The sequence below is a fragment of the Garra rufa genome, chromosome 19 (genome assembly GCF_049309525.1).
Source record: "Garra rufa chromosome 19, GarRuf1.0, whole genome shotgun sequence".
NCBI lineage: Eukaryota > Metazoa > Chordata > Actinopteri > Cypriniformes > Cyprinidae > Garra > Garra rufa.
Window position 1 is genome coordinate 17,424,517 of NC_133379.1, and position 27,874 is coordinate 17,452,390.

The 27,874-nt window shown below is 36.8% G+C and overlaps 1 protein-coding gene across 2 annotated transcripts; it reads left to right on the plus strand.

Annotated features, from left to right (window-relative positions):
• The first annotated feature begins 144 nt into the window (after positions 1-144).
• phka1b (phosphorylase kinase, alpha 1b (muscle)) lies at positions 145-27,759 on the plus strand. Of its 2 annotated transcripts, XR_012340555.1 has the most exons (33): positions 145-289; positions 4,013-4,171; positions 4,437-4,484; positions 9,597-9,765; positions 9,883-9,965; positions 10,045-10,125; positions 10,255-10,353; positions 10,466-10,612; positions 12,985-13,038; positions 13,149-13,271; positions 13,352-13,447; positions 13,613-13,720; positions 14,013-14,091; positions 14,225-14,359; positions 16,483-16,592; positions 16,674-16,818; positions 16,899-16,977; positions 17,062-17,132; positions 17,786-17,947; positions 18,037-18,113; positions 19,759-19,904; positions 20,033-20,186; positions 20,274-20,353; positions 21,094-21,172; positions 21,250-21,379; positions 21,473-21,574; positions 23,255-23,370; positions 23,459-23,503; positions 24,375-24,536; positions 24,624-24,677; positions 24,758-24,958; positions 25,573-26,438; positions 26,710-27,759. XR_012340555.1 is itself a non-coding variant. In XM_073824696.1 (32 exons), exons 1-32 carry the CDS (start codon positions 212-214, stop codon positions 25,744-25,746), a joined length of 3,546 nt encoding a protein of 1,181 aa, XP_073680797.1. In that variant the 5' UTR covers positions 145-211; the 3' UTR covers positions 25,747-27,759. The 2 variants fall into 2 exon arrangements, 1 of the variants encoding a protein (XP_073680797.1); XM_073824696.1 differs by having other exon boundaries at positions 25,573-27,759.
• The last annotated feature ends 115 nt before the right edge of the window (positions 27,760-27,874 follow it).

Sequence of the window (27,874 nt, forward strand, 5' to 3'; positions counted from 1 at the left end):
GAACACTGCACCTGTGTATAAGATAGAGTGCGCCTTAACACCAGTTACATCATCTGATGTAATAGATATATTACCGAACAACTCGTTCTTAAAGCTTTGACATTTGCCTACCTCGCCTGTACGGTACTTGATACTTGACCACAGACAGCTAATCTAAACACACGGTGCTAGTGAGGTTGTAGAGCTAAACTGCATTTAGAAAGCAGCCATAATGAGAAGCCGCAGTAATTCCGGAGTAAAACTCGACAACTATGCCAGAATGTTGCAACAGACAATCCTCTGTCACCAGGTGAGCCCAAACATCTCACTTTGACTGTTTATAAAGGAACAGCAGCACGTGTTGTGTTGTGTTGTGTTGTGTTGTGTTGCGTTTTTTGGCTTGGTTTACAAACACACACACACACACACACACACACACACACACACACACACACACACACACACACACACACACACGCACGCTTGCTGTGTTGTTGACATTTATTGAAATGGCAGCCCTGTGAAAAACAACACGTTAGCATACTTTAAGTACGCAAATAATACACATACACTTCAGACGCTAACTGAATGTAATGTGCCAGTTTTTGCAATTAGATGCAAATTTTGCCACTTAAGTAGGACTTAAATGGCTCTTTATATTCAGTTTTATAATTACTTCTGATATCCTTGAAATGTTATTAAAGTGTAAAGCTGAAGTTACTGACAATCATTTATGGAAAACTAAAATATACTTTCATGTAACTTTGTAAATGTCATGCAGTTTTGTACTTTCAAAATATAAAAAAAGTGATATTAAATAACACTACAATTTTACTTGTATTTTAGTGAGTGTACTTCTTCAAAGCATGACAAAAGATTATTAAAACAGTGATTTAAAATGTACTTGAAAGTCAAACTTGTAATTCAAAGTTTATTAAGTGCACTTAAAGGGACAGTTTACTAAAAATTTTGTCAAACTTTTTGTCAAACCTGTATGCTTTTATTTCCTCTGCTGAGCACAAAAGACAATATTTTGTAGAATGGGTTACAATTTCCATTGTTGTTGTTTTTTGTTTTTTTTTTTGCCCATAAAAACATGAACATGATGGTGAGTAAGTGATGACAGTAATTTCATATTTGAGAGGACTGTCCTTTTAAATGTGTCACAAAAAATAGTAATAAAAGTGTACTTTTTAAGTACATATAGGTGACCTTTTATTTCAGTAGTAAATTATCTGCCACTACAAGTGCACATTCAATACAATTAAGCACACTTGTTTTTCTCAAGGGAGTTTACAGTTTGACTTTTTGAGCATTTGAGAATATTTTATGGAATTAATTATTTGTGCATTATTTATATGTGACCCTGGACCACAATCAGTCATACATTTTTAGGGGCCAAGCATCGAAGGTGCAATGGCACCTGTTGTATCCGTTGGCGTTCTTCTTCTTCTTCTTCTCTTGTTTCTTCTGCTTTTGAGTCTATGGCAGCCCATAGAACTGCTTGCAGGAAAGTTGTAAAATTTGGCACACTGATAGAGGACAGTGTCAACATTAACCATAGCAAGTGTTGGAGTCTCTGAGTCTCAGAGTCAAACTCTGTAGCGCCACCACTTGTCCAAAATTTCACTTTCTTTATGCTAATAACTTTTGAACCATAAGGCACAAAATCTAAATTCTTTTTCTCTGAATCCTTGGGTCATGCCGAGTCAAATGAAAAAAAAAAATCGTAAGATTAAATTTTTTTTCTGTTTTAAATAGTTAGTAAAACCTTCTTTTTCAAACTCGTCCTAGATGGTTTGTCTGATTTTTTGTCTGAAAATTGGCTCAGATCATCTTCAGACCATGCTGGTAAAAAGTTATGGAATTCAAGTTGATTAGTCAAACTGTTCTTGAATTACACGCAAATGAATTCTACGAAAAGCACGCAAAAATGGATGTGAGGCTATATCTCCACAACGGTTTGGTGTTTTGAGACCAAACTTGGTGTGTGTTATAACAAGCATGACCTGAGTCTACCTGCAGAGTTTTGGTGCAGTGCCACCTAGTGGTCAGGAGATATGAAAAATTACTTTTTTTGCTTATAACTTCTCAATGGTTTTGCCAAAATTCACAAAACTGGTCTCTTTGGTGCATCATGCCGAGTCGAAAGATACCCCAATTTAAGATAACCCCATGTCAGCCATTTTGGCCGTCGGCCATTTTGAATTTTGTAGTAAAATGTTATATTTTATGAACGCATTGATGTATCATTACAAAACTCAGTATGGGTCATTAGCCTGAGAAGTTTTGAACCAGTGCCACCTAATGGTAAAATCAAATATGTACATGTAGTGATACCAAAAATGTTTTTTTTCCCCAGGTTTTGCCTTATGGTTTGTGCAACATTGCATTTTAGCGCTTAAAAAACATTTGCCAATATCTTAGAAACCGTTACTCCGATCGTCATGAAACCACCGTAGGAAATTCGGCTATATGCTAATGCCCAATTGCCAAAATTTTAGTAAGTGGCAAAAAAATGCTAACAAAGTCAGTCATCTGTCATTTTTTTCTCTTCCCATATATAAAAATGTCTATAACTGCAAAACAAAATGAGATATTTTCACCAAATTTGACACAGATATGTATGAGCACACTCTAAGGACGCATAAAAATTTGGTGGGATTGTGCCTCTTGGTGGTGTTATAATTAACCAAAACATGAAATTGCCACTGACTTTAATAATTATGATAGAAATGCTACATTTTACGAATGCATTGATGTACCATTACAAAACTTTGTATATACCATCGAGACCATGACCTGAAAGTACTCAAAACATTTTAATACAGTGTCACCTTGTGGTCGAAAGTGATAACCGATTAAATCGTATTACTAGTGTTTTTTTTTTTTTTTTTTTTTTAACCCATTTTGACTAAAATAAAAAAACTTTAATTCCCCTTTGCTGCAGTTGTGCTGATGCTTTCCTTGCCTAGTGCTTGGCCCCGTAATTGCTATATTTTTTAATTAAGATTATACATGAATAAATAAGCTTTCCATTGATGTGTGGTTTGTTAGGATAGGACAATATTTGGCCGTGAAACAACTATTTGAAAATGTGGAATCTAAAGGTGCAAAAAAAAAAATCTAAATATTGAGAAAATTGCCTTTAAAGTTGTTCAAATAGAGTTCTTAGCAGTGCATATTACTAATTAAAAATTAAGTTTTGATATATTTACTGTAGGAAATGTACAAAATATCTTCATGGAACATGATCTTTACTATAGATTTTTGGCATTAAAAAAAATCTGTAATTTTGATCCATACAATGTATTGTTGGCTATTGCTCCAAATATACCAGTGCTACTTATACTGGTTTTGTGGTCCAGCGTCACATATATAAGGCAGCAGGATTGTATTAGTGTACAATTACAAATTAAAACCACTTTAAAACACAGGCATAGATTTTAAAGTGTTAGGTGCTTTAAATGTAATGGGCCAGGCCATTGGTGACACTTTAAAGAAACACTCCACTTTTTTTGGAAATAGGCTAATTCTCCAACTCCCCCCGAGTTAATAAGTTGATTTTTACTGTTTTGGAATCCATTCACCCGTTCTCCTGTTCTGGCGATATCACTTTTAGCATAGCTTAGCATAGATCATTGAATGTTATTAGACCAATAGCATCGCATTCAATAATGACCAACGAGTTTGGGTATTTGTCCTATTTAAAACTTGACTCTTCTGCAGTTATATCGTGTACTAAGACCGGCGGAAAATGTAAAGATGTGATTTTCTAGGCCGATAAGATTAGGAACTACACTCCCATTCCGGCGTAATAGTCAAGAAAGTTTGCTGCCGTAATATGGACGCAGCAGGTGCAGTAATATCACGCAGCACAACTTGTTAACTCGGGGGGAGTTGGAGAATGAGCCTATTTCCAAAAAAAGTGGAGTGTTCCTTTAAATGGTCACTTAAACAGTAATATAGTTTTGAGTATGGTTGACCCTGAAGATAATGACATATATATATGTTTCCTAATGATATTTTGCAGGATCCGGTGACAGGGTTACTCCGAGGAGATGAGACCTTACCTCACGCCTGGGTTAGAGACAATGTGTACTGCATCCTGTCTGTTTGGGCTCTGAGTCTGGCCTACAGGAAGAATGCAGACAGAGATGAAGACAAAGCCAAAGCCTATGAACTGGAGCAGGTCGGTTCATGCATATGTAGCGAGATGAGATACAAACAAAACCATACCATTTTGTCAAAGGGCACCATGTCTGAGCGTGTCCCAGACATTTAGTATTTTCTGCTCATTAGTGTTTGTGTCTGGGAGACCATGTAAAATGCCAGAGGGCAAATCATCTGGCTCATGTTTCTTTCATGGTCATAGCAGATGGAGAGGATAAGGTCACGGTCAAGGCTCACTGCTCGCTTTCTCCCTCTCTTGTTCTCTGTCTCTTCTCATTCTGTAGAGTGTGGTCAAACTCATGCGAGGATTACTGCAGTGTATGATGAGACAGGTATGGGTAAACATCATATATCATTATTATCTCAGTACTTTCCCTCACTTCTTAGTGATGATTGTCCAAACTTGTAAGAACACATTCTGATTAAATCTGACCAATCCTGCTCATTTTGCTTAGTAAATCTAAAGCACACAGTAGATAATGTTTTGCTGTAAATACTAAGTCAGCATTATGGTGATCAGTGTTGCTTCGAAGAAGAACATACACTACTAATCAAAAGTTTGGAGTCAGTAATTTTTTTTTACATTTTTTAAAATTCATTATTTTAATACATTTTATTTTTATTTTTTCCAGCAATGACAAAGCTCAATTTTCAGCAGCCATTGTATTCAGCATTCCTTGCACACTGAGTCTGAAATGTTTGAATGTGTTTTTCGTATTTGTCAAAATTAGTTACACACAGAATTGTGCGGCTCAGAATTGTCAAAACACCTCTCAAAATGCTTGCTACGGATGCAAAAAAAAAGCTGAAAATGTAACCCAATTAGATTTTTTTTTGACAAACAAATGTTTCAGAGGCAGTGTGGAAATGTGATTGATGCAACATGTGAAAATTTCGGATGAGATTTTCAGAATCAAGATCCAAATTTTATCAACAAAGTTAGCAAGAACAGCATTTATTTAAAATGTTGTGACATTATAAATGTCATTATGATCAACTTAATGTGTCTTTGCCAAATAAAAGTATACATTAGTATACAAGTATACAATAGTGATCCCAAACAATTTAACAATATTGTGTGCTTTTTTATTTAAAATATCAAATCAGGTCATATTACTATGTATTGCGAAAGTATTCATACCCCTTCATTTTCATTTTTCACATTTTGTTATGTTGCAGCCTTATGTTAAACTGCTTTAACTTACTTTTTCCCCCAAATCAATCTGCACTCCATACACCATAATAACAAATGGATTTGTAGCAACTGTCATTTTTAAAAAATAAAACACTGAAATAAATACATTGCATAAGTATTCATACCCTTGACACTGTACTTACTTGAAGCACCTTTACAGCCTCAAGTCTTTTTTGGTATGATGCGACAAGCTTTGCTAATCTGCATTTTGCAATTATCTGCTATTCTTCACCTCATCTCTTCTCCTCTCAAGCTCTGTCAGCTTGGATGGGGGCTGGCAATCTGAGAGTTCTTTAGGTGCTTTGTTGCAAATTATAAGTGGGTTTTCATGTGTCTTCACTGAGTAGAAGAGTTTGGCCACACCGCCATAAAGACCGGATTGGTGGAGTGTTGCATGTGTTTGTCCTTCTGTAAGTTTCCCCCATCTGCATATATGATCATGGAGCTCAACTAGAGTGACCATCAGCTTCTTGGTCACCAGTCTAACCAAGGCTCTTCTCCATCAGTTGCTCAGTTTGGCCAGGAGGCCAGCTCTAGGAAGAGTCCTAGTTGTTCCAATCATCTTCCATTATGGATAATGAAGGCTACATGCTTCTGTGAACCTTCAATGCAGCTGATTTTTTTTTCTGAACTCTTTCCCAGATGTGTGGCTTGACGCAGTCCTGTTTCTGAGCTTTACAGGCAGTTTTTTGACCTCAGGGCTTGATTTTTGCTCTGATATGCATTTTAAGCCGTTGGACTTTTTATTAAGAAGTGTGTGCCATTCCAAATCATACCTATTCAATTGAATTTGCCACATGTTAACTCCAGTCGAAGTGTAGTAACATCTACAAGCAATATGAATGCTCCTGAGCTAAATTTCAAGTGTCTCAGAAAAGGGTATGAATACTTATGCAATGTAAAGTGTTTTATTTCTAATGAATTTGAAATGCCTTTTGCTTTGTCATTATGGTGTATGGAGTGTAGATTGATGTGGAAAAACTGTTACACTGTAACATAACAAAACATAAAAAAAAATGAAGGGGTATGAATACTTTCGCAATGCACTGTATACAATAATAAAATGCCATAATGAATACAGCCATATTTTTCTTTTTCCAACTTTTTTTTCTAATAAATATAATTTGTTTCTGATCTGAATCACAGTCTGCACTCATCACTGAAATGGCAACCCCATTATCGCTGTGAGACATTACTTAATTACTTGGAGACAATTAATTTTCTCTCAGAGTGTATTAGCTTATTAAGGTTTAGAGTGCATGACAGTGGTTAACGATTGTACAGAAGACTGTTTTGAAATCTTATTTGTGTGTTTCTTTAAAATCAGAAACTAATATAAAAATAAAACTACACTGCCCTCCAAACGTTTGGAAACGCCCTAGAAAAGTGGGGTTTTGGACAATATTGGCATGAATCCTTTTTAATTTGTGATAATTTTGCACTGATAAGGGACAACACGAAAACAACAAAAACAAATTTTATTACATAAACAGTTTATACATAGAAAAAAACTTACATTTTCGATTCATCAAAATATCCACCATTAGCAACTATTACAGCTCTGCATAATCTGGGCATCCGAGCTGTCAGTTTATTCAAACATTGACTTGATATATTACTCCAAGCCTCCTGAAGGATTGCCCAAAGATGATTCACAATATGCTGATATCGTCCAAAACCACACTTTGCCAGGGGTGTTTCCAAACTTTTGGAGGGCAGTATAAACTATATAGATTTAAACAGATTATAGTGAACTGGAAATAGATTAATGTATACATACACATATAGATGAATTATATTAAATAATAATATGTAGGCTCCATGTGACACTATTATTTGCAATGTGTAGCATGAAACAAACTGAAAATGCCACTCATATCCCAATATATACAGTCAAGCCCGAAATTATTCATACCCCTGGCAAATTCTGACTTAAAGTTACTTTTATTCAACCAGCAAGTTTTTTTTGACCGGAAATGACACAGGCTTCTCCTAAAAGATAATAAGACAATGTACAAGAGGCATCATTGTGGAAAAAAATATTTCTGAGCTTTTATTTACATTTGAACAAAAAGTGTCCAAAATTATTCATACCATTTGCAAACTGTCACAGTCTATGGGAAAATCCAAAGTTCTATACCATTCCAAATAGTCCAAGCTGTTCTAAAGCATCCTAATTGCCCTGATTCATTGGGAACAACTGTTTTAATCAACTCAACAGGTGAAAAACTGAAGTTCTCTGCTGTTGGTTTGTGGACAGTCATGGTTAAATGGATAGTTCACCCAAAAATGAAAATTTGATGTTTATCTGCTTACCCCCAGGGCATCCAAGATGTAGGCGACTTTGTTTTCTCAGCAGAACACAAACGAAGATTTTTAACAAAAACCGGTGCAGTCTGTCAGTCAAATAATGGCAGTCAATGGTTACCAAATCTTTAGAGGAAAGAAAAACATACACAGACAAATCCAAATTACACCCTGCGGCTTGTGACGATACACTGATGTCCTAAGACACAAAACGATCGGTTTTTGTGAGAAACTGAACAGTATTTATATAATTTTTTACCTTTGATACACAGCCACGTCCATCTCTCCTGAGCACGAGTTTAGCTTTCGGCTCGCTACATGTGAATGCACTCTAACGTAGTATGCAAACGGCGGAAGTGATCTGTCGCGTGTATACGACACTCATTGTTTACACAATGCACACAGACTGTGGGTATAGCGGCTATTCAAAATGGTAATTACTTGCGCTTATCCTGATTGTTCAAACCGATTTAAAGCTAAAAGATTACATTTGCTTGTGCAAACTCATCCGGGACTTTTAACCGATTTCCCCTTACGGCGTTTGCGTATACTACGCCAGAGCGCATACACATGTCACGAGCCGGATACAATGCTCGTGCTCAGGACAGATGGACGTGGCTGTGTATCAAAGGTAAAAAATGATATAAATACTGTTCAGTTTCTCACTAAAACCGATTGTTTCGTGTCTTAGGACATCAATGTATTGTCACGAGCCGCAGGGTGTAATTTGGATTTGTCTGTGCATGTTTTTGTTTACTTTTAAAGGTTTGGTGCCCATCCACCTCTATTATTTGGCTGGCAGACTGCACTGGTTTCTGTTAAAAATCTTTGTTTGTGTTCTGCTGAGGAAACAAAGTCACCTACATCTTGGATGCCCTGGGGGTAAGCAGATAAACATCAAATTTTCATTTTTGGGTGAACTATCCCTTTAAGACAAAGGATCTCACTGAGGACCTGCGGCTACGCATTGTGGCTGCTCACAAGTCAGGAAAGGGCTATAAGACCATATCTAAATCTTTTGAAGTTCCAGTGGCTACAGTGCAAAGTATTATTAGAAAATACAAGACGTTCCGCACTGTGACGTGGTCATCTGGACAAAGAAGAAGACTTCTGGTCTTCTGTTTTATGGTCAGATGAAATAAAAATTGAATTGTTTGGCCACAGTGATGTAGCCTTCATTTGGCATAAAAAAGAGAAGGCTTCAACCCTAAGAACACCATCCCCACTGTCAAACATGGTGGTGGGAACCTAATCCTTTGGGGGTGTTTTTTCAGCCGGTGGACCAGGGAACCTAATCACAGTAAACAGCACCATGAAAAAGGAGCAATACATCAAAATTCTCAACATCAACATCAGGCAGTCTGCAGAGAAACTGGCTTCGGGCACCAGTGGACATTTCAGCACGACAACGACCCAAACACACAGCAAAAGTGGTGAAGAAATGGTTAGCAGACAAAAACATTAACGTTTTGCAGTGGCCTGGCCAGAGTCCTGACTTAAATCCAATTGAGAATCTGTGGAGGGATCTAAAGATCAGGGTGATGGCAAGGAGACCCTCCAACCTGAAAGAGTTGAGCTCATCGCTAAAGATGAATGGGCAAAAATACCAGTGGAGACATGCAAAAAGCTGGTCAGCAATTATACAAAGTGTGTGATTGCTGTAATAGCCTCTTGTACACAGTGATGCCTCTTGTACATTGTCTTATTATCTTTTGGGAGAAGCCTGAAATTTTGAAGGCATCTGAATAAATTTTGGTTTGACTTTATTCATTTGTGATTATCAAGAAGAATTTGTTCTGAGTTTTTGTCATATTTTATTACCGTTTTCTACAGCGAATAAACTGTGATAATGTGAATACATTTTGGTTTGACTCTGAACCAGCCTTGTCATATAAACAAAGACTTTTTGTACAGTAACTCTGAGCCTATGTTTCATTTTCAGCTTGACAAGGTGGAGAAGTTCAAGTACAGCAAAAGTACCAAAGACTGCCTTCATGCTAAGTACCATTCAGGAACTTGTGCCACTGTAGTTGGTGATCATGAATGGGGTCATCTACAGGTGGATGCCACCTCCATCTTCCTGCTCTTTCTGGCCCAAATGACAGCATCAGGTTGAATTTAACTTATCACTTTTAGAGTAAAATAACACTTATATTTGCAACATGCAGCATAATGCTTTGTTATAACAATGTAATAACACATATAATCCATTTTTCTTTTTGAAACAGGGTTAAAAATTGTTTATACACGTGATGAGGTTGACGTTGTTCAGAATCTAATCTTTTACATTGAATCTGCGTACAAAGTGGCGGTAAGCACTATGATGCTGTTCTGATACAGAAAGATTTAACATGTTTTCCATGAATGTTAAGACTGTGAATAATTCTCAGGATTTTGGAATGTGGGAACGAGGAGACAAGACAAACAAAGGGATCCCTGAGATAAACGCCAGCTCTATTGGAATGGCAAAGGTAAAATATTTACATTTTTAGTAATAAACTGCATAATCAGCTAAGAATTGGTTTCACATGTCGAATAAGTGTCAAAGAATGATCTCCATGTGATAAAATAATGTGACCTCTTACTGCATGTTTGTTCAGGCAGCTCTGGAGGCCTTGGATGGACTGAACCTTTTCGGTGCCAAGGGCGGCCCAGAGTCTGTTGTACACTCTTTAGCCGATGACATTCAGCACTGCCAAGTAATAAACTGATTTATGATGTCACACATAGGAAGACAGCATCCATCTTGTTTAGACGTCTTAATGCCTCCTGAAAGTAACAAAATGTTTTTCTCTTTTTGAAATTTGAAAGTCTATTCTCAGCTCCATGCTGCCAAGGGCATCGACATCTAAGGAAGTGGACGCTGGGGTTCTGTCCATCATCTCTTATCCAGCATTTGCAGTCGAGGACATTGACATTGTTAATATCACCAAAGGAGAAATAATTTCAAAACTTCAGGTGAGTAACAATGTCTTCAGATAAAGATATCAATAAATCTTCTGTGATCAGTTAGTTAATTTTAACCTTGTTGTGTTAAATGGAGGAGGTCTTATAGAAGCCTGTTTACGCCACTGAATAAACAAACAAAAGAAGGTAATTGCGACTTTTTATCTCACAATCCTGACTTTTTTCTCACAATTACCAGTTCACATCTTGCAATTGTGAAAAAAACCTCAGAATTGCGTGATATAAACTGTATAAAAAGTCACATTTCTCACTTTTTTCTCACAATTGCGAGTTTACATCAGTTTTTTTCTCAGAACTTCTTGATGCAAACTCGCAATTCTGAATTTTTTCTCGGAATTGTGACATATGAAGTTAGTATTGCATGATAAAAACTTGTAATTGTGAGAAAAAAATTCTGAATTGCGAGATATAAACTCACAGTTCTAACTTTTTCCTCAGAATTGCGAGTTTATTGCAACTGTCACTTTTCTCGCAATTCAGACATTTCATGATAGAAACTTGCAATTCTGATTTATTTTTTCCTAGAATTTGACAAAACTCGCAATTGGGAGTTAAAAATTCTGTATTGCATGATATAAACTTGTAATTGCAAGATATAAACGCAATTCTGACTTTTCTCATAGTTGCGAGTTTACATCTTGCAATTATGACCTTTTTTCTCAGAATTGCTTGATATTGACTTGTAATTCTTTTTTGTCAGAATTGCGAGTTTATATCGTAGTTGTGACTTTCTTCTCAGAATTGCAAGATACAAACTCACAATTCTGACTTTTTTCTTAGAATTTGACATATAAACTTGCAATTGTGAGTTATAAGTTCAGTATTGCGTGATATAAATTATATAAATTGTGAGATATAAACTGTAAGATAGTCACGATTGACACTGTTTTTCTCGCAATTGCGAGTTTACATGTCACAATTCTGACTTTGTTCTCAGAACTGCATAATACAAACTTGCAATTACTTTTTTCCTAGAATTGACATAAAGTCAGTTTTGCGTGATGTAAACTCATAATGGTGAGATAAAAAACTCAGAATTGCATGATACAAACTCGCAATTCTGACATTTTTCTCGCAACTGCGAGTTTACATCTCGCATTTCTGACTTTTTTAGAATTGTGACATATAAACTCACAATTGTTCTCAAAAAACAACTCAAAATTGCAATTATATATAAACTGCAAAAAAGTCAACAATTTTTTTCTTGAAATTCAAGACTTTTTTTTAGAATTACAAAATATTAACTAACAATTGTGACTTTTTTTCCGCAATTGCAAATTTACATCTCGCAATTTGGACTTTTATCAGAAATGCATGATAAAAATTCAGACATATAAACTCGCAATTGTGATTTATAAACTCAGTATTGCGTGATATAATCTCGGAATTGCAAGATTTAAACTCACAATTCTGACTTTTTTCGCAATTATGAGTTTACTTGTCTTTTTTTTCAGAATTGTGAGTTTATATCTCACAATTATTACTTTTTTTCTCAGAATTGGGTGATACTAACTTGTGATTTGGTCTTTTTTTTGGTCAGAATTGCGAGTTTATATCACAGTTGTGACGTTTTACTTGCATTTTACTCAGAATTACATGATATTAACTCACAATTGTGACTTTTTTTCCCGGAATTGCGAATTTACATCTTGCAATTCAAACTTCTATCAGAATTGCATTATATAAATTCAGATTTTTTTTCTCAGAATTTGACATATAAACTTGCAATTCTGAGTTATCAATTCAGTATTGTGTGATATAAACTCATAATTGCAATATATAGATCCACAATTCTGACTTTGCTCGCAGTTGCGAGTTTACATCAGACTTTTTTCTCAGAATTTCGTGATATTAACTCGTGACATACAAACTTGCAATTGTGAGTTATACAGTCAATACTGCATGATATAAACTCGTAATTGTGAGAAAAACTTATTAAAACTCTGAGAAATAAATTCATAATTCTGACTTTTTTTCAGAATTGCAACTTTATTTCTCAGAATTGTGTTTATATCTTGCAATTCTGACATTATAACACGCAATTGTAAGTTATAAAATCAGAACTGTGAGAAATGAACTCGCAATTCTGAGAACATATCAGTATTTTTTTTCCTCTCAGAATTGGACTTTATAACTTGCAATTGTGAGTTTATATCACGCAATACAAAAAAAAGTCAGTGAGTTTAAATCTCACAATTCTAAGAAAACAATCAGAATGTAAAGTTGTGAGAAAAAAAGTCGCAATTATCTTTTTTACTTTTTATTCAGTGGTGGAAACTGTGTGGAGCATTTTAAGATATTTCTTGTGTTTCTTTTGTCTCATTATTGTCTTCCTGACAACTATTCCTTGTACATTCTCATAGGGCAGATATGGATGCTGCCGCTTTCTTAGAGATGGACACAAAACTCCACGAGAGGTAAAACAAAGCTTGAACAATTTGTCAGACAAATATGTCAAATTTATGTGTGTGGTTGTCTTTTGTATGGCCTTTTGAAGCTTATTCCCACACAATCATTCTTTCCTAAGGACCCTAATCGATTGTACTACGAGTCATCAGAGCTGAAGCTCTTTGAGAACATAGAGTGTGAATGGCCACTGTTCTGGACATACCTCATCCTGGATGGCATTTTTATCAACAGTCCAGAACAGGTACAGACACTTCACTATAGACAATAAATACCGGCTTATTCTTCAGAAAACAGTACTTTGCTTGTTCCTCTTTTATTTAGGTTCAGGAGTACAGAGATGCTTTAGATGGCATCCTCATCAGAGGAAAGAATGGATTACGATTGGTTCCTGAGCTTTATAGTGTTCCACCAGATAAGGTACAATCTGGACACATTTATTTGTTTTGCTCTTAACACTAAAGCACTGGAGTTTGTACTGTTATGATGAAACGCTGTTATGATAAAGCTAGATTCCTAGTTGAGTGATGTGGGTTATTCCAAAGGAAAAATGGATTTTAACCCCATATGTGTAATTTCAACTAGGTTGATGAAGAGTATGTTAATCCTCACACTGTGGAGAGAGTGCCAGTAGGCAAGTGTCCACTGAAATGGGGCCAGTCTCTGTACATATTGGGTAACCTGCTGGCAGAGGTACAGTAAATTCCACAAAAATCGCTCTATATGGTAATGCTGTATACTGCAGTGTTTCTCAATCTGTTCCTGGAGGCCATGCTGCACATTATGTCTCCCTTATGAAACACACCTGTTTCAACACATTCATCCTGCTCATCTCATTAATACAGTTCAATGCAGTTATTTATATCAGGGGATGCTCTGCAACAAAACCATATATACGCTGAAAAAATGTGGCTATGAAGCTGAGAACAAAATATCACGAACATGTAAAGAATATGTAAATTAACATTCCTTTTTGACTTCATAGGGTTTTTTAGCAGCTGGAGAAATCGATCCTCTCAATAGACGGCTCTCTACTGTTCCCAAGCCTGATGTTGTGGTTCAAGGTTAGATCTGTGTTTGACAGGAGCTTAATCTGGGTTAATCAATTTAGAAACCTGTGTGTAATGTTAAATCTATTACATAAATACTTCAGCTCACCCTATTTACACTGGCTCTTTTCCATTCCTGTGTTTTCAGTGTCTATCCTGGCAGAAAACGATGAAATTAAACAGCTGCTGCAGGGCCATGGCATTGAATCAGAAACCCTGGAGGACGTTCACCCAATCCGAGTTCAGCCCTCCAGAGTCCTCAGTCACATCTATGCCAGACTAGGTGAGCTCAGGGTAGATGTCAAGTCACCTTAGTTTATATAGTACTTTATACATTGCAGATTGTTTTAAAGCAGCTTATAAACAGAAATAAAAAAAAATCTATGATGCAAAATTCTTCAAATATGAGACAAATTTAGCTAATTCTGCACTTAAAGACCAGTATTGCTGTTTTATCAAAATCCTTGTCTTTGCAAGTCTCCTCGTAAACACAATAATTTAGGTCAAACAGCTGAGAAAGAAAACACATGCGTAACAGTATATTGGATCCGGGCAGCTCTTAAAGTGACAGCCGTCTAATATTCCTGCTGTCTGTCAATCATGTTTATCAAACAACAAAAGAGAGAAAATATCTCATTGTTCTTGACTAAATCACTTTTGTAACTTTTTGTAAAGAAGAAATATTTAATTTACACAATGAAGAAAATGCAGTGTTTTATGATGTACAGTTGAAGTCAAACGTTTACATACACCTCGCAGAATCTGCAAAGTGTTAATTATTTGACCAAATATCCATGTAATTTTTTAATTAAAAACTGACCTGAATACAATATTTCACATAAAAGACAATTATATATAGTCCACCAGAGAAAGTAATAGTTGAATTTATAAAAATGACCCTTTTTTGTTTAGTGCTAGTTGTTCATGAGTGCCGTGTTTGTCCTGAACAGTTAAATTGACTGCGGTTCCTCAGAAAATTCCTGCAGGGCCTTCAGGTTTTTCAGCATTTTTGTGTATTGAACCCTTTCCAACAATGACTGATTTTGAAATTCATCTTTTTTACACTGAGGACAACTGAGTAACTCAATTGCAACTATTACAGAAGGTTCAGACACTCACTGATGCTCCAAAAGGAACAAAACGCATTAAGATGCAGGGGGTAAAAAACTTTTTAAATGTGAAGATCAGGGTAAATTTACCTTATTTTGTCTTCTGTAGCTTCTGAAGGGCAGTACTAAATGAAAAAATATGATATTTAGACAAGATAAGAAAAATGTACACATTTATTATGTTCAAAGGTTTACCCCCTGGCTCTTAATGCATTGTTTCCTTTTGGAGCATCAGTGAGTGTCTGAACCTTCTGTAATAGTTGCATATGAGTCCCTCAGTTGTCCTCAGTGTGAAAAGATGGATCTCAAAATCACACAGTCATTGCTGGAAAGGTTCAAACACACAAAAATGCTGAAAAACAAAAAACTGTGGATGATTCAGGTAACAACACAGTATTAAGAATTTTTATAAATTCAACTATTATTTTTTCTTGTGGACTATACGTAAATGTCTGTACATTTAGGGTCTGTACTAAATTTAAAAAATTCAAAATTTGTATGATTCCTCTTGTATTAATAAAATAATTAACATTTTGCAGATTTTGTACGGTATGTAGCATTTTTTATTTGGTCTGTAGTTTTTTATGAAATTTCCATGGCATCAAAAATTTAATTTTATAAAGATTTAAAGCAAAAATAACTACACTTTGATATATGTAGTTTAGGTGAAACAAAATGATTCATATCATGATATAAGATTTTGGTCATATCGCCCTCCACTATTTATGTATAAAGAAGGAAATAGTGTCATTATTTAGTTCAAGTCCACTTTAAGGTTGATTCACTATAGTTCAATAACAGTATAGATGTTGCTAAATAAAATAAAAAAATCATTCAGCTATAAAGACAATAATATCATCATCCAGCTCAAACCACTTCAAGTTTTGTTCTTATCCTTTAACATCAGTACCATCAAATCAATAATATTTCTGAATATTAAGTGTTTTTAAGAAGGGATTGTTCACACAAAAATAGAAACACTGTCATCATTTAATCACATTCATGTCTTTCTAAACTTCTGCAGAAGAAAAGGCACTTTTTTGGTGACCACAGAAAGATTTTCAGCAAACATTGAAAATCAATTTCTATCAAATAGCTTGAGAAGACTTTGAATATTGTGCACAAATAGACTTTTTTGGTGCCTTGATAGCTAGTCCCATCCACATTCATTATCTTGAATGGATACAATGCCATGATGAACAGAAATTTTTGAATGAATTCTTCATTTAAGAGAGAGAGATACAAAATACAGACAGAGACTGATGGATTTTACTATGTTTTTTTTTTTTTTTTTCAGGACGCAACCAAAAACTGGGACTGACTGGACGACCATACCGGCGAATTGGTGTGCTAGGAACTTCCAAATTCTACATTATTCGCGATACCATCTTTACTTTCACACCTCAAGTATGTCAGTCTGTGAATGCAAATTTGCTGTTGGTGTCTATTTGAATATTTAGTATGTTTTGATCCTGATCGAATGTCCAGTTTGTAGACCATCATGAGTTCTATCTGGGCCTGGACAATCACATGATTGTGGAAATGCTCCGTATCGACCTCTCCTACCTCTGCTCTCGCTGGAGGATGACCGGCCGGCCCACAGTAACGTTCCCAATTTCACACAGCATGCTCAGTGAGTGCCCTCTACATGCACCATATGCAGACAGCAGCTTTCATATTCTGAAGGACTAATTTAGTTTTTGTCTTTTTTAGCCAATGATCACAAGCACATTGATCCTGCTGTTCTGGCAACCTTGAAAAAACTACAGGATGGTTACTTTGGAGGAGCAAAGTAAGATATGGAAAGCGGTCAGCACATTCAATATTTGTTACATACCTAAAGCAGCCCAAAATCAAATCAGTTTTACATTTCAAGGGTTAAGACTGGGAAACTTTCAGCTTTTCTTGACACCTCCTGTTGTGCCCATCTTACATTTATGGACTGTGGTGAGTGTGCCGCCAGCTAGCAGCACGTATAATAAGCTTTTCTCTTGAAAAGTCTAAAACCGTAAAGGGGACAGTTCATCCAAAAATGAGAAAAATGACTTACTTTCTTCTGCGGAACAGAAAGATGTTTTGAAAAATACAATGAAAGTCAATTGGGTCCATTGTTGCTGCTGACTTTCAAAATATAAAAGTCTTCTTTTGTGTTCCACTTAAGAATGTAATGAAGATTCAGTACAGCATGACTATCATTTTAAAGATTTAAAATGAGAAACATTTTTGCTTGGATGGTTAAGTCAGTTGCCACGGGTTTGTTGGCTGTTAACTTGCAGTTTTCCGTTTCCTGCTTGACATTTTATGTTGAAATGTGTGGCCTGCTGTTGACAGTCACTCTGTCAGACAGTTTGCGTAGCTGCATGGGCGGATGGAGGCTTGAGAGGCAATTTTGTGATGGAGCAGTAACTGCTGTGACAGTTTTATATACTGACACATGTGGTGAAATACTCAATTACTTCTCAAAAGTGACAGAAAACGTGCTCAACCCTCTGAGGTTTTTATTTAATTGTGTGTGTGTGTGTGTGTGTGTGTGTGTGTGTGTGTGTGTGTGTGTGTGTGTGTGTGTGTGTGTGTGTGTGTGTGTGTGTGTGTGTGTGTAGAGGTGGATGACCTGGCTGTGTATCTGGACCAGCTACTGGCAGTTCCTCAACAGAGTCCCATTAGTGCCACTAAAGGAGGCCTGAGCCGCTTCAGGGCAGCAGCCAAAAAGACTCGGGAGATGGTGTCTCTTGTGCACAAAGCCAGAGAGCTCAATATACACAGTGAGTTTTTTGACAGTCGCTGTTCAGAGAACAGTTGTCTTTGCAAATGCTCAGAAATAATTCATGATTTTATTTTGACCTCTCCGCAGATGTGCACATGTACCTTCCAACAAAACTTTTCCGTTCTCCGGCACCAAACCTTAATTTGCTGGATAACAAAGAAAAGGTAGTTTACAAAATTACAGGCTTTCACTGTGAACATTTATGCAATAATGAGAATAATCGTCTGGCTGTCTCTGCTCTCCAAAATGTATTTTGGATTTTTTTTTTTATCAGGTTTCAGAAGTAAAAATCCCATTCATTTCTACATAGAGAAACTGTTTTTACCAATAATAAGGTCTAAATCTCCTTATGTTAAACTGCTTTTCCCCCCACATCAGTCTACACTCCATACACCATAATGATAAAGCATAAAAACTGGTTTGCAAACAACCTTGCAAATAAAATACTGAAATGATTCAATTGCATAAGTATTCACGCCCTTTTCTGGGACACTTGGAATTTAGTTCAGAAGCCTTCAAATTGCTTGTAAATGTTACTACACTTTGAGTAAAGATAACCTGTGGCAAATTAATTTGAATGAGTATGATTTGGAAAGGCATACATCTCTCAATAAAAAGTCTAAGAGTTGAAAATGCATGAAAGCAAAAACCATGCCCCAAGGTTAAACAAACTGCCTGCAGAGATCAGAGACAGAACTGTGTCAAGGCACAGATCTGGGGAGGAGTTCAAAACTAATTCTGCTGCATTGAAGGTTCACAGAAGCATGTAACCTCCATTATCCATAATGGAAGACGTGTGGGACAACTAGGAATCTTACTAGAGCTGGGCCCCTGGCCAAACTGAGCAACTGATGAAGAAGGGGCTTGGTTAGACTGGTGGCCAAGAAGCTGGTCACCATGATCATATGGAGCTAAACTATTTACAGAAGGACAAACATCACCACCAACACTTCACCAATCTGGACTTTATTGTGATGTGGCCAAACTCAATCCTCTCCTCAGTGAAGACACATGAAATCCCATTTGGATTTGCAACAAAGCACTTATTAAACTCGGAATGTGAGAAACAAGGTTCTCTAGTTTGATGAACCTCAATTCCAAGCATCATGTATGGATGAAATCAGGCACTGCTCATCACCTGCACAGTAGCATCCCAACAGTAAAGTGTGGTGGCTTTTCAGTGGCTGAGGGACTCGTCAGAGTAGAGGGAAAGCTCAACACAGGAAAATATAGAGATAGCCTTAATGAAAACCTAATCCAGAGCATTCAGAACCTCGCACTGGGCAGAATGTTCACATTCCAAAAGGACAATGGCCCACTGACATCCTCTCACAAGCCTGGGTTTGAACCCCATCAAACATTTCTGGAGAAACCTGAAAAGGTCTGCCAGTCCTCGTCCAAGCTGACAGAGCTTGAGAGGTAAAGAGGTGAGGTAAAGAATGGTAGATAATTGTCAGATCAGATGTAGATGTGCAAAGCTTGTCGAATCATACCCAAAAAGTCTTGAGGCTTTAAAGATGCTTGAACTAAGTATATCATTAAGGGTATGAATACTTATGCTTATGCAAAGTTGTTACAAATTGCTTTTTTGTTGGTTATTATGATGTATGGAGTGTAGATTGATGTAGCGAAAAAAGTGATCTAAAGCAGTTCAACATAAGGCTGCATCATAACAAAACGTGAAAAAAAATCTATTTTTTGAATAATCACTATATGGAGAAAATTGCTTCCTGGAACTATTACAAATGGCTCTATCACAGGTGTCCACATCTAACAAAGAGCTGTAATTATTTTTTTCCTCATGAAAAGGCATCTGAGACACAGGCCCCTCAAACCATAAACCTGCCCAGAGACATCAATGGTGGGATTGACTACCTGGCGTTAGTGCAAATGCTGAAACTAAGTCAGAATTTGCAGGATCAGGCTGATATTCTCTACATCCTGTTCAAGGACAAGTCAGTACTGCCGAAACCATTTGATAAGTTTTGTTATATCCATGTCCAAAAAAAAAAAAAACTGTACTGTGACTGTGGAGGATGAGGTTTGCTTTGAAATAAAATTTTATTGGGATACCTTTTTTTAGGGGAATGGATTGGGACACCAAGCTACATGGGAAAGGTTGGATGGTGAAACGACTACTGAGTGATTTGTATGAAAAGGCAGGAAACCTAAAACACTGGGGCCTCATCCGGATGATCAGTGGGATGCTTCGCAAGAAAGTAGAAGAGCTGGATGCTGTGAGTAAGCAGTTTTCCCAAGTCTGTATGTAAATTAAACTAACATTTTCACTCATTGTGGTTATTAAATTTTTTTTCCATTAACAGGCTTGCTCAGACTTGCTAATTCATCAGAAACATCTAACAGTTGGCCTTCCTCCTGAACCAAGAGAGAAAACTATTTCAGCGTAAGTACACACACACACACACACAGGGTAGAGATCAAAATTAGAGAACAACCTATAATTTTCTGCACTTCAAGGTGCTTAGTCCTTTTTGAAGTTATCCTAACAGGAGTAGAAGGGCAGTTTTTAAGCTTATTTCATAAATTAACTGAAATGAGATTTTTGAAAACTCTGATCCCTCCAAGTTATTGGTGTTTATATAACAAACCCTATTTAACTGGCAGCGTTTCTACAGTTTTCAAGATTGCAAGATGGCGGGCTGCTCTAAGGTGACTGAAACCCTACTACAGGAGTTTGTCCAGATAAAGGCCCAAAGGGATGACCCTTTCAGCCATTTCAAAAGAAGTTGGTCATTCCAAATCTGTGATCTCGAATATTGCAGGTTTACAATGACACTAATTCATTCAAGTCCTCTAAATAGGCTTGTCATCCACATAAGACATGAAAATGCACGAGAAAACAGGATAACGCAGAGACTGTCAATGGGGAAACGGTTCAGCACTGCAGCTGGAATTGCTTGCTAAGGATCAGTCTCAACATGTTTAAGAGAAGTCAGACCAGTGACCAAGCCTCTCATCAGCAGAAAGCATCAAAAGCTCATAAGCTCACCTTTGCTAAAGAGCATGTGGTGTGGAGAGAGGAGAACTGGTCCAAAGTTCATAGATTGTTCTCTAATTTTATTCTCCACTGTATGTTCACTCTAACGTTGACCTGTTTATACTTAAATCTTTGTCTCTATATAGCCCTATACCCCCAGATAAGCTGGCAAGGCTGATAGATGAGGCTAGTGAGAACAATCTCACCATCGCCATTCTCACTCAGGTTAGAGCTACAGGTCAGATCCACATCTCAGTCTTATACATTTTAATTCCACTGACACTCTTGTACGCTCCTGGCAGGAGATAATGGTGTTTCTGGCTATGAGTATTCGTACCCAGCCAAAAATCTTCAGTGAAATGTTCCGCCTGCGAATTGGCCTCATTCTTCAGGTCATGGTTACAGAGCTTGCTCAATCCCTTAACTGTTCAGGTATCTCAGTTCCTGTTTCATTAAACTCCTATAATAACAAACATTGAATATTTATTAGATTACAAGAGGTTCAAACCAGTCATGTTTTTTTAGGTGAGGAGGCTACAGAGAGTTTGATGAATATGAGCCCATCTGAGATGAAGAACCTGCTGGTTCACATTCTGAGTGGCAAAGAGTTTGGAGTTCAAAAAAGCGGTAAATATATTCATCCCTTGCCAGCATTATACTCTCCCATCAAGTCTGTGAATTTGTATATTCACAGGGTGGCCGCGGGTCCTTAAAAAGTCTTAAAAAGTCTTAAATTCCGTTGTCCTAAAATAAGGCCTTTAAATGTCTTAATTTGTCTTAAATCTAAATCCAAGGGTCTTAATTTTTTAATCTTAATTTTAGAGGGAATTTCTCCACAGGGCTTAAAGTATTCCGGCACCGTGCCGGATCTCTGGCGTGCGGCCGTGTGGGGAAAAAATTATAATATTTTAGAGCCTGCGCATGCGATTTAATATTTTAGAGCCAATTTATTTCACCTACCAATCATATGAGAGGAACGCAGCTTTAACTAACGTTACAAGCCTATCAGAAGCAGAGAAGGGCGGGTCCTTGCAACACAGTATGATTGACACCCATACGTCAATGTCACTTTAGCGTTGTCGGAGAAAAAAAATGGAGCGCAAGTTTATGAAGCCTGGGGATGATGCCCTAGCAATAGATAAAGGACTCAAAAATAAATGGCGCTGGGCGTGGATTGAAGAAAGTAGAGATGGCGAGCCTTTTGGCAGTTGGTGCAAGAAACTGAGAGAGCCCAGGGCTTGTTTCTGCACGATTTGCTCGAGGAAGCTACTGTATGCCAGCAGCGGTAAGAAAGTGCTTGCTCGTCATGATTTAGACTCCGGTCATAGAGCCGCTGTCCGTGCACTCAAACTTACCACGACGTTGCCGGGAGCAACTGTTACAGTTGACACACCGTTGTCTATGACTATGACTGACCGTATGCGATTTAAAAATACGTTTGTGCACATTTATAGCAGAACACGATTTGTCATTCAGAACTTCGCAGCCACTGGTCACCATGTGTAAAAAACTGGCAGAAGAGTCCAGTTTTTTAAGCTCGTTACTTTGTTTTTGTTATTATCGTTAATATTTGAAGTAAGTCCTTCTGTGCGGTTTCTCTCCACCCCATAAAAAAAAAAAATCAGGCTCAAATTAGGCTAACGTTAGCTAGCTATCGATATTTATCTTCAAGGACATCTTAATCGTATTCTTGATAATCACTAACTTGCCTTTGTAGTCATGAACACATTTTTAAAATCTTGCATTATTTCAAAGCCTTTATTATTTTCTAACTCTACAGCTGTGAAATAAAATGTACTTCAAGAACTCATTCATAAAAAGGGCATCGGAAAAAATGACTTTTCACGGAAAACAACGTCTATTTTTTGGCTAACATAATATGGAATTACCCATATAACCATTAGATGGCAGCAGAGGATTATTTATTATGCAGCTGTCTCTCCCTATATTTTTCAAGATGTCTTGCTTTCGATTTATTATAAAATTACTAGTATAATAAATTGTAGTACTTTTATAGTATAGCAAGTGCAAAAAGTCACACACAAACAGCCTATAAGGGTGAATTATTTAAATACTAATATATAGTTCACTACAAATACGTTAAATATTTAAGGTTTAATAATTAAATAATGCACTAATTCGATAGGAATTTGAAATATTTTATAAAATTTAATAACTACATCTTTCAAGTCTTATCTTGGTCTTAAATTTTGTTTGAAAATGGTATTAAAAAGTCTTAAAATGTCTTAAATTTAACTTGGTCAAACCTGTAGACACCCTGATTCATGAGTTGTATTTTTGTACCAGTGCGGTCGGCAGGAAATATGGTCAGCTCTGCTGTCAGTATCCAAGACAAGAGCAAATTCAGCTCCACCAAAACCGAAGTGAAAGTTGCAAGTAAACAGGGTGATGATATCAAACTGGTGAGAAAATTGCTTGGGTTTAGAACAGCTGCGTGTCACTAAAATGGCAGTAGTTAAAGACCAGACACTTTTTTTCTGTGTTCTTTAGGCTGTGTCAGTTCATTCGCTGGATATTGGAAATATTGAATCAGGGGTGAGTAGACTAGAAGCAAACAAACCTTAAGCTTCTAGAATAAAACATTCCTGATAATTTACTCACCCCAATGTCATCCAAGATGTCTGTCTTTCATCAGTCGCAAAGAATTAAGGCTTTTCAGGAAAACATTCCAGGATTGTTCTCCATATAGTGGACGTCAATGGTGGGCAACGGGTTGAAGGTCCAAATTGCAGTTTCAGTCCAGCTTCAAATGGCTCTACACAATCTCAGCCAAGGAATAAGAGTCTTATCTAGTGAAATGAAAGGTCATTTCCTTAAAAACACTTCTTAACCACAAATGCTTGCCTTGCTCTAGCGCTGCGATATGGTTAGTTCTTCTAGTGTACTCTAGTTTGAAAAGGTAGGTTAGGCTGAAAAACTCCATATCATTTTCTCCTCCAACTTGAAAATCGTACCTTTTTTTAGAAAGGGCATTTGACTTTCTTTGCACGTTCGCTTTGTAAACACTTGATCGGTACTTGAAGATGCACATCTCAGAGCTAATGCTAGCCAAGCATTTGTGGTTAAAAAGTGTATAAATATTTTTTTTTTTTAAGAAAATGACTGATGGTTTTACTAGATAAGACCCTTTTCCTCAGCTGGGATCGTGTAGAGCCCTTTGAAGCTGCACTGAAACTGCAGTTTGGACCTTCAACCCGTTGGGTCCCATTGAAGTCCACTATATGGAGAAAAATCCTGGGATGTTTTCTTCAAAAACCTTTTCTTTTCGACTGAAGAAAGAAAGACATGAACATGGGGGTGAGCAAATGATCTGAAATTTTTATTCTGGAAGTGTACTTCTCCTTATTTTCTTATTCAAGCTTGAGCTTTTTTCATTGTAGGTGTAATTAATCTGATTGTTTTCCAGAGATACAGACTTCCATCCATCGAGTCATTTCAGGGCTCATTAGGAGCCACGTTGGTGCGTGACAGCAGACATGGCCAGTGGCTTCGGCGCAGGCGTCTTGATGGAGCTCTAAACAGAGTCCCTGTTGGTTTCTATCAGAATGTCTGGAAGATTCTGCAGAAGGTGAGTGGGACACTTTACAGTCAGTGCTGAAGCTGGGTTATTTGTCAAGGTTATGCTTCAAAATAGCTTCCCTTTCTTGTTATTTAGTGTCATGGACTGTCCATTGAGGGCTTTGTGCTTCCATCCTCAACCACAAGAGAGGTAAACAACCTTAAGGCATAAAATAAAGTGACATTTAGTGTTAAATTCACAGAATGATAATAAAATGGCGGCATTTTTAGATGACTCCTGGTGAAATAAAGTTTGCCGTGCATGTGGAGACAGTCCTGAATCGTGTTCCTCAACCTGAATACCGGCAATTGTTGGTGGAGGCCATCCTGGTGCTGACTATGTTGGCTGAGGTGGACGTCCAGAGTGTTGGTGGGGTCATTCAAGTGGAAAGGATTGTACAGATGGCCAGTGACATGTTCTACAATGATCAGGTTAGCTTCTTGAGAAGGTTCATATGTCCTTTATAGGCCTACACCTTTAAAATATCATTCTGAGAAAGATATTTATATATAAGTAAGATTGTTTTTAAAGAATTCTCTGCTCACCCAGCCTTTATTTATTTTATCCAGAGAAAGATTATTAGAGAAACTTGAGAAATTCTACTCAGCTGTTTTCAACATAATAATAATAGTAAATGATTTTTGAGCAGAAAATCTAAATATTAGAAAGATTTCTGAAGAATCATGACTGGAGTAATGCTTTTAAGTTCAGCTTTGCAATCACAGGAATAAATTACATTTTGAAGTATATTCAAATAGAAAGCAATTATTTGAAACAGTAAAAATATTTCAACATTTTACTGGTTTTGCTGTACTTTGGATCAAACAAATGCAGGCTTGGTGAGCAGAAGAGGGTTCTTTAAAAAACAATACAAATCTTTTAAAAACTTGTGACTGGTAAGTGTAGATGTTTTTCCAATTAAAAACTCTGTAGAATAAGAATGTTCCTCCCTCATGCACCTGACAACCAAAGACAATTGAAACTGGATTTGTCAAGAGATTTCATGGTGTCATTATCCCTAATGACTGAATTTATATTTCTGCAGAAAGAGCTGGGAGCTGATGAGTGTCTCCTTGAGAAAGATCACATGACGGGCATCTGCAGGCTGATGTACGATAGTGCCCCCAGTGGCCGTTTTGGCAGCATGACCTACCTTTCTAAAGCAGTGGCTAGCTATGTTGAGGACTTTCTTCCCAGTGGAGCTTGTGCCCTTCAGTGAAGCTTCAAACTTAAGTATCACCTTTTAAATGTAGATAGTGAGGTTATAATGATCCTTGTAGTTATTTGAGTAGAAAAAGTATGAGTGAAAACTCCAACTCCCCCCGAGTTAATAAGTAGAGTTTTACCATTTTGAAATCCATTCAGCCGTTCTCCTGTTCTGGCGATATCCCTTTTAGCATAGCTTAGCATAGATCATTGAATCCTATTAGACCAATAGCATCACGTTCAAAAATGACCAACGAGTTTCGACATTTGTCCTATTTAAAACTTGACTCTTCTGTAGTTATATCGTGTGCTAAGACCGTAAGTAATGTAAAGAAAATGTAAAGCTGTGATTTTCTAGGCCGATAAGATTAGGAACTACACTCCCATTCCAGCGTAATAGTCAAGGAAGTTTGCTGCTATAACATGGAATATATCTTATTGGCCTAGAAAATCCCAAATTTCCGCCGGTATTAGTATACGATATAACTACAGAAGAGTCAAGTTTTAAATAGGACAAATATTGAAACTCGTTGGTCATTTTTGAATGCGATGCTATTGGTCTAATAGGATTCAATGATCTATGCTAAGCTATGCTAAAAGTGATATCGCCAGAAAAGGAGAACGACTGAATGGATTTCAAAGCGGTAAAACTCAGCCTATTAAAGGTGCAGTGTGTCGATTTTTGCGGCATCTAGCGGTGAGGTTGTGAATTGCAACAGTCCACTGCTCACCCCTCCCTTTACAGAACTACGGAAGCCGATACAGGATTAAAATATCGTTGTTTCTGACAGCAACAAATAGTGAGATTTCTTTTAAAACGTAATTTAAGGAATTATATTTACTTAATCATTCAAGAAAACGATGTTATTGTGAATATCGCAGTTACTTGTTCATCATTGAGTCAGTGTTTTTTCGCAAGAACAACAGTGATGAAACGCGATCTGTAGAGCAGTTTGTCCGTTTAGGGCTACTGTAGAAACATAACGGCGACTTCCATGTGAGGGGACCCGCGGTGTATGTAGATATAAACTGATAATTCTAAGTTAATAAAAACATAATGGTTCATTAAGTAAGGTCTTTATACACCCCTGAAATCATAGTTATGTATATTATATTGCACCTCTGTCTAGAGATCATCTTAAATATTACACAGTGCACCTTTAACTCGGGGGGAGTTGGAGAATGAGCCTATTTCCAAAAAAAGTGGAGTGTTCCTTTAAGGAATTGTAAAACTATCAAGTTAAATGTGAAGTGTGCTACTTTTGCACCACTAGCTTTACCAAATATGCCTTTGTTTTGAGTCCTGACTCAAACATGGAAACTGTTTAGCATTAGCAAATTAGTCAAAAAGAATTTTCTTCCATTGTTAGCTACTCAAACTGCTGTGTATCTTGATGGTTTTAATTTTAAATTTCAGTCGAAAAGTTGGTCTGTAGTGCTATTTGTGACCATGGCATGGACCACAAAACCAGTCTTAAGTAGCACGGGTGTATTTGTAGCAATAGCCAAAAATACATTGTATGGGTCAAAATAATCTTTAATTATCTATTATTTATCTTCTACGCCACAAATCATTAGGATATTAAGTAAAGATGATGTTCTGTGAAGATATTTTGTACATTTGCTACTGTAACTATATCAAAACGTAATTTTTGTTTACTAATATGCATTGCTAAGAGCTCCATTTGCACAATTTTAAAGGCAATTTTCTCAATATTTAGATTTTTTTTGCACCCTCAAACTCATCCTAACAAACCATACGTTAATGGAAATCTTATTTATTCAGCTTTCAGATGATGTTTCAAAATGTAAAAAAATTACCCTTATGACTGGTTTTGTGGTCCAGAGTCATATATCTCATAAATTGTCCCCTATAGAGCTGCAGAGATGTATTTTTGATAGAAGTTAGCTACACCCTGGTTCCCTCAAAAAACTAATAGGATTTTTTCATTGGCCTTTGTATTATTACAAAAATAAGCTCCGTGACTTTTTTTCATTATGATAATATTCATGAATATGTACAACATTTATGAATTTGGAAACCTAAATACAGTCACCAGAGGTAAAAAGTTAGGCTATAAACGAACTACACTGCAGTCACGTGACTTCAGTGTCCCCACTATTAAGCTTCCGACAGCTCT